General features: G+C 38.0%; 1 protein-coding gene across 1 annotated transcript in view; it reads right to left on the reverse strand.

The window, feature by feature from the left end:
• The window catches only part of SLK (STE20 like kinase), a 53950-nt gene that overhangs the window by 39999 nt on the left and 6617 nt on the right, over positions 1-7334 (reverse strand). Inside the window, exon 2 of the mRNA XM_004701293.2 lies at positions 558-722. Within this exon, the coding sequence (XP_004701350.1) occupies positions 558-722 (165 nt within the window). The remainder of the gene's footprint in view (positions 1-557; positions 723-7334) is intronic.

A 7334-nucleotide genomic window follows, 5' to 3' on the forward strand; every position in this document is an offset into this window, starting at 1 on the left:
CATTAGCCTTGGTCACGCCCTACCAGGCCTCCTACACCCTCCTCACCACCAATTTGGATCACTTGTTATTCCCTTGTCCCTGGGTTTGTTAGCACCACTACGGTCACTTTATCTTTATGAGCCTGTTTACTTACCCATAGGATGATAACATTTCTAGCAAGTATATTACATTTTATTAGGTATTTTTTAAAGTTTAGGGTTAAAAATTAGAAACTATTTCTAGGAAAGTTAACTTTAGAAAATGTAAAATAAAATGCTTAAACTTAAATTACAAACAAGAAAAAGTTACCTAATTTCATGTTTTAGGAAATTTAATATCCTTAAGAAAATTCCTTCATTAGGGTCACATGTCAATCAACCATAATGCAACTGGGTACAATCTGGACAGTAGATCTGAATAGCTACTGAAGTTAAGCATAATTAAGCTGTTAAAGGCCTTCCTACCAGCAGGTTAGCTCTCATTCCCTTAACATTAGAAACTAACAGAAGAGATAATATATAAAATAGACTTTCACAACTCATAAAACTCCTCCCATAGATCAACAATAAATGCTTACCCAGAGATTGTTCTCATAATAGAAGGCATCTAGCAGCTTGACTATATTTGGGTGATCACAAGATGCTAATATATCAATTTCAACCATGTAGTCTTCAAGTTCTTCTTCTGACTTGGTGTCAATCACCTTCGCAGCAGCTAAAACATTGGTCTCTTTATTCTGAGCCTAAAAAATGAAAGTATCAAAGTGAAACACTTAAATGCATACTTTTTAAGTACAAACATTAAAACGCCTAAACATACATTTACAGACATAAAATAAACCTTATAAAGCCCATACACAAAACACCAATCGGAAATCAAATGTACCTGCTGCTAAAGTTAAAACAAAACAAGATTTTCTGATTTCAGACATATTTAAAACTGAGATGAGGAAAAACAACATATGAAGAAATGTATAAACTTTGTTTATACTTTTTGAGTCATGATTCAAATAACAAAAAGGCATTAAACTATTCTTGTTTCTAAATGTTCAAAATAGCTAATATTGCAGCAGTAATTTACAGTGTGGACTTAAGCTAATAAAATGGAAAAGTTGAGGATCTTATGAAATAAATTAAAAGAACAAGAGACCCAAAATAATCTGGTTATATTCTCCATATGTACACTCAATGGATACATCTGTATGGATAACCCACCAGACGGCTGCTTAGCAACACAGGGATGTAAAGCATCCCACATCGCTGAGATGAGACAACCCACTTCAAAACCATTTCTGAAAATGATTCATCTTTAGAAACAGAGGGATATACTCATTGAAATTCAATTATCTTCCATTACAAATCAATCTGAGCTCTCATATTAGTACCAAGAAACAACATATTTTTTATACTGGAGTCCCACTAACCCCAAGTTGAGTCCAATTCATAGCACCCGATGTGCAATATTCATATTGACATCCAGTCAATTCCAACTCCTAACAGCCCGATACAGTTTCCATGACTGTAAATCTTTACAGAGCACATGGCCTGAACGTTCTCCCACAGAGCAGCTGGTGGGTTTGAACCACCAACCTAGCAGCCCAGCGCTTCCTCAACAGCTCCGCCAGAACTCCTGCTCTGCAATAGCATGTTATGTTCCAACTGAACTACATGTTGGCATAGAGACTATACTGTGACAAAAGAATAAACTGCTTCTGTTCTTAAAATGATGAAAAACTTGTACAAACTTAAACACCACAGCTGTGTAAAGAAATGAAATGGGAATAGAGGCATACTTCACTTACCGGAAAGTCTATAGATAATAACTCAGGCTTAAAACAAATAACCAAGAAGGAAAAAGCTTAAAAGACTTTTACACTGGCACAAAGTCGATGATAAATTAACTAAAATCTCAAGCATTTCCACTATTTTTAAATTGTTCAGAAAAGTAATCAATATAATTAGACACGTAAAAGAAGCAAAGAATAAAAATATTTGAATTAAGTAATTAAGTAAATGAAAAATAATTGTGGATAATGGGCTTAGAGTCCAAAATCATAAAAAACAAAAGTAAAAACTTTCCTTTTTTTTTTAATGGGCAAAATAACAACATAGAAGAACATCATAAACATTGTACTCAACCAGTGGTTCTCAACCAGAGGCAATTCTGCCTCTCAGAGGACATCTGGAGGCATTCTATAGGAGCCCTAGTGGCCTCATAGGCCAAGAACTGGGTTGCTAACCTCAGGGTCAGCAGTTTAAACCCACCAGCAGCTCTACAGAAGAAAAATGAGGCTTTCTGGTCCCATAAAACTTTGCTCACAAAAGAAGTGAACACAAGGCAAACATTGAATGGGATAACCAAACCCCTGAAGCAGTTTTACTCTGCCCTATTGGGTCGTTATGAGTCATACCAAAAAGGTATTCAAGTATTTTAATCTATAAGCATTCAAAATCATCATTGCAGCAGTGAGTTTGGATTCTGGGGGTTCGAAGGCATTCTGGGTTGTCATTTGGTTAGGAGCATCCCTATATAGGTTCCTGAGACTATACATCTTTATGGAAGCAAACAGCCTCAGCTTTTTCCTAAAAATCAGCTGGTGGGTTTGAACCACTGATCTTGTGGTTAGGCACCCAGTGCCTAACCCACAACGCCACCGATGCTTCTCTAATGGGTAAAGGCCAGGGTAGCCATCTACCAAAAAAACATAGAGTACTCTGATAGAGTGAGTCTGGAGTTCAAAAGGAAGTCTGATGGCAGAGGCATAAATTTGCATTTTGACACAACCTGACACAATGGGAAAAGTTAGGCTCTAGTAGGTAAAAGAGGAGAGTAGCTCTACACAAGCCCCTGGGAATCTCAATAGTTACCAGCCTGAAAGAGAAAGAGAAGCCAGCAAAGGAGACTGAGGAGAGGACTCAAGAGATGGAAGGAAAATTAAGTGTGCCGTGACCAAAGATGGAGCTTTTTACAGGAAATGCTCCTGAGAGGTTAAGTAAGGTAGTACGTATCCAAGAGTCCTGAGACCATGGCAAGAAATATCTGTGGGAAGATTCAAATAAATAAAACAAAACCAAAAAATGTCATAGAGCTGAAGGACATGCATCTCTGGATTGAAAAAGATAACCAAGAGCCCAAGAACATGGGAAGTAGGGATCTACATTAAAATGCATCATTATGGTCAGTGGCTAAAAAGATCCCAAATTAAGAGAAAAAATGATCACAAAGGATCAGAAAACAGAATGGCATTCATTACACAGCAGCCAAAGTTAACACCAAAAGACAGCAGTAGAACAGTCTTAGCAATTCTAAGAAAACTAACATAAAACCCAGAAAAATGTATTAATTATAAATATAAAAGGCACATTTGCCAATTCAACATTTTATATGTACAATTTAGTGCTATCATTTACAGAAATCATGTTGTGCAATCCTCATCAATAGAAACTTATTTTTGAAATACAATTTTATAATAAAACCATACATCAAGTATGACATTATAATCAAGACATGCAAGGTCTCTAAACAATGTACGCCTACAGAATCCTTTCTCAGAAAACTACTGGATTTTGTACACAGGAAAAACAAGGAGAAATTCTCTGAGGAAAAAAAAGTGTTCCCAAGACAGACGGTAACCTTTTATTAGAAATACTCGTAAAAGACCTAAATAGATGGGAAGACTCAATCTTATCGAGGTGTTAATTTTTGCAATGTTGAGATATAAATCCAATGAGCTATCATCAAGATATACAGAACACAAAGAATTATTCGTTTCTGTGGAAATCAACCAAGCACAACCATAAAATGTACATGGAAAGTGCTAGGGTCCAGGAATACACAAAAAACTGCTGAGAAGACCAAGGGGAAGACTAACAGGGATTTATTTTAGTGATTTCCTCATTACATTGTAGAACACTAGTGCAGGAATAGACAAATAGATCAATGAAGAGAATACAAATTACAAAAACAAAAAGGTTATATAACAGAGCAGGAAGGAATTTTTTTCTTACACAGTGAATGGTGCAAGGACAATGAATATCCACATGTGAAGAAAACAGACTCCAACCTCATACCATACACAAAAACCTTTTCTAAACAGATTGTATCTAAATGTTAAAAGTCAAAACCATAAAGCAATTATAAGATAGTTGAGAAAAGAAAGTCAAATATAACACAAAAAGAATTAGCATTAAGGAAAAGATTGACAAATTGGACTACATGAAATTTAAGCACTTCCGTTTATAAGAAAAACAAGAAGACAACCTACAAGGGGGTACCCCCAGAAAAACAAAAAAAGCTCTGCTCGATAAGCTTCATAGTACACATTCCCCTACCCCCACTAGGCGAGCATCCAGGAACTCTGAGTTAGTGCACCCAGTGGCATCGCTTGGGAAGGTTCTCTGAATTTTTTTGTAAAAGCAGTTCCACTCCAATCTCATTTTTTGTGATAGCCGATTTCAGAGAACAGCATTCAACTGTGAAATTTTGTTTCCTGCTCAGGAAAAATACCTCAGAAACAGCTGTGATGTTGAACACAGCTTACAAGGACAGAGCTTATGGGAAAAACTCAAGTGTATGAGTGGTTTTCTCATTTCAAAAAACAAGAAATGCTAATTGATGACAAACCTCCTTCTGGATGTCCATCAACTTCCCAAAAGGACGAAAATGTCAACAAAATTCATGCACTTGTGTTCAAAGACTCGAAAACTGACAACAGACCATCAAACAGTGGATTTTAAGGGAAGATTTGGGAATGAGGAGGATAGCTGAGGTATTTGTGGCTCGGTTTCTGGCTGACCAGGAAAAAGCTCGTTGACTGGAAACATGCCATGCTTCAAAAGAACAGCTCCAACATGACCCAGACTTTTTTTCCAAGGTCATAACTGGTGATGAGACATGGTGCTATTCTTATGACCCTGAAAACAAACATCAATCAAGCCAGTGGAAGTCACCATCTGCACCTCGCCCAATTTGATGTGAGGGGGATAGTGCATTTGGTTCATTCAGCCAGGTCAGACTGTTAATCAAGCTTTCTATTTAGAAGTTCTGAAATAATTGCTTAACAGTGTGCAACAAAAAAAGGCCTAATTTGTGGCAGATGGGAGACTGGTTTTGTCACCACGACAATGCACCTGCTCATGCAGTCATCTGTGTTCCGGTTTTGAGCAAAAAACTGCATGCCTCTCTTGCCCCACACACCTTACTCACCTGACCTCTGTCCGGGCAACTTCTTTTTGTTTCTGAGAATGAAGAAGGACATGAAAGGACAGCTACTTGGCAACATAGAAAAGGTGAACAAAAAAATGAAGGAGGTGCTGTCAACCATCCAGGAAGATGAGTTTGAAATGTTTCTAAGAATGGAAATGCAGATTTGACAACTGTATTAAGTGAAATGGAGAGTACTTTGAAGGTGATAAGGTTGTTTTGTAAAAATATTTAAATACAAAAAAAATTAAATATATAACTTTGGGGGGAAATTCCAGGGTTTTTTTTGGGGGGGGCACCCCCTCGTACATATTTGGAGACATTTTTCCAAAACCACAGAACCAAAATACCTTTTTTTAAAAAAATCATTTCACTGGGGGCTCATACAACTCTTATTACAATCCATACATACATCAATTGTATAAAGCACATTTGTATATTCATTACCCTGAGCATTCTCAAAGGCAAATTCCTTTTTAAAAAAGTCTTCAACTTAACAAAAAGGCAAACAACCCAATCAAAAAATCAGTAAAGTACTTGAATAGAAATTTCACCAAGGGAAAACCAATGGCAATGATCAATGTATTTACCCACCCACCCCAGCCCCCAGGCTGATAAACAAAAGAAATGTGGGTGTAGGAAGACAGCAGATGGTGTGAAATATAAAAATGATTTATAAATTATTAAGGGTTCACGTTGGTGGAGGGTGGGCTAGGGAGGGGAAAAGAGAGGAGCTGATACCAAGGGCTCAAGTAGAAAGTATTTTGGAAATGACGATGGCAACATATGTACAAATGTGCTTGATACAATTGATGTATGGATTAAGAGCTGTAAGAGCCCCCAATAAAGTGATTTAAAAAAAAAATTTTTTTTAAAGAGGAGCCCTAGTGGCACAGTGGTTATACATTGGACTACGATCTGCAAAGCCAGCAGTTCAAAGCCACCAGCTGCTTGGTGGGAGAAAGGTGGGGCTTTCAACTCAAGAAATCTCACCAAAAATAATATTCAGAGGGCCAAGAAGCCCATGAAAAGATACTCAACTTCACTAGCAATTCCAAACCAAGTCTACTGCTATGGAGTCTTAATGACCCTGTACAATAGACTAGAACTGCCCGTAAAATAGTTTCTGAGGCTGTAAATCTTCATGGAAGCAGACCGCCACATCTTCTCCCATGGAGCAGTGGTGAGTTTAAACCACATACCTTTTATTCAACAGCTGAGTGCTTTAACCACTGCACCACCAGGGGTCCTCACTTGCCATTACCAAAACAAACTCACTGCCATTGAAGTCAATTCTGACTTATCACCACCTTAGCCATTTCAAAAACTCACTATCATCAAGTTGATTCAGACTCATATTGAGACTCAAATCAAAACAACCATGGGATACCACTTCACCTTTTATTAGAATGGCAAAAAAAATTAAATTAAAAAGACTAACAGGTTAATGTTATAGACAACGTGGAGAAACTAGAATCCTCAGCCACTACTGGTGCGAATATAAAATGGTACAGATAAGGTAGAAAATACTTTGCCAGGTTCCTCAAAAAAACAGAACACGGAACTACCGAGCACATGACCCAGCAATCCCAATCCTAGGTACATACTCAGCAAGCAGTGAAGGCAGAAACGCAAACAGAAACCTGTACACCTACGTTCCTTGCAGCAAAATTACTCACAGTAGCCAAAAGGTGGGGAAGACCAAATGTCCAGAACAAAAGGAAGTATATACACACAAAGAAATACTAGCCAGACATAAAGGGCAATGAAGGCCTGGTGCACACAACAACAGAGAACCCTAGGAAACCTCTTGCTGAGTGAAATATGTCAGTCACAAAACGGCAAATACTGTGCGACCTCATCACTTATATGAAGTACACAAATCTATGGCAACCAAGGATTATTAGTGGTTTCCAGGGGTAGGGTGGAGGGGGAAGGGAGTTTTTGCTTGAGTTTATGATAGAAGCAGTAAATGGGTTGGAAAAGAATAGCAAAAATGGCTGGCTACCCCCAGAAGAATTTATTTCAAAGGACAGCACTGGATCTGCAGCTCTGGGAGAGGGATATATCTGATCAGAGCACACAGGAGCAGATGACGGGGGAAGAGGAGAGACTGGAGCACATCCTGGCCCACCAGGCCTTGAGGACGATG

This window comes from Echinops telfairi, unplaced genomic scaffold (assembly GCF_000313985.2).
Source record: "Echinops telfairi isolate 266 unplaced genomic scaffold, ASM31398v2 ScPeMD7_70;HRSCAF=299, whole genome shotgun sequence".
Taxonomy (NCBI): Eukaryota; Metazoa; Chordata; class Mammalia; order Afrosoricida; family Tenrecidae; genus Echinops; species Echinops telfairi.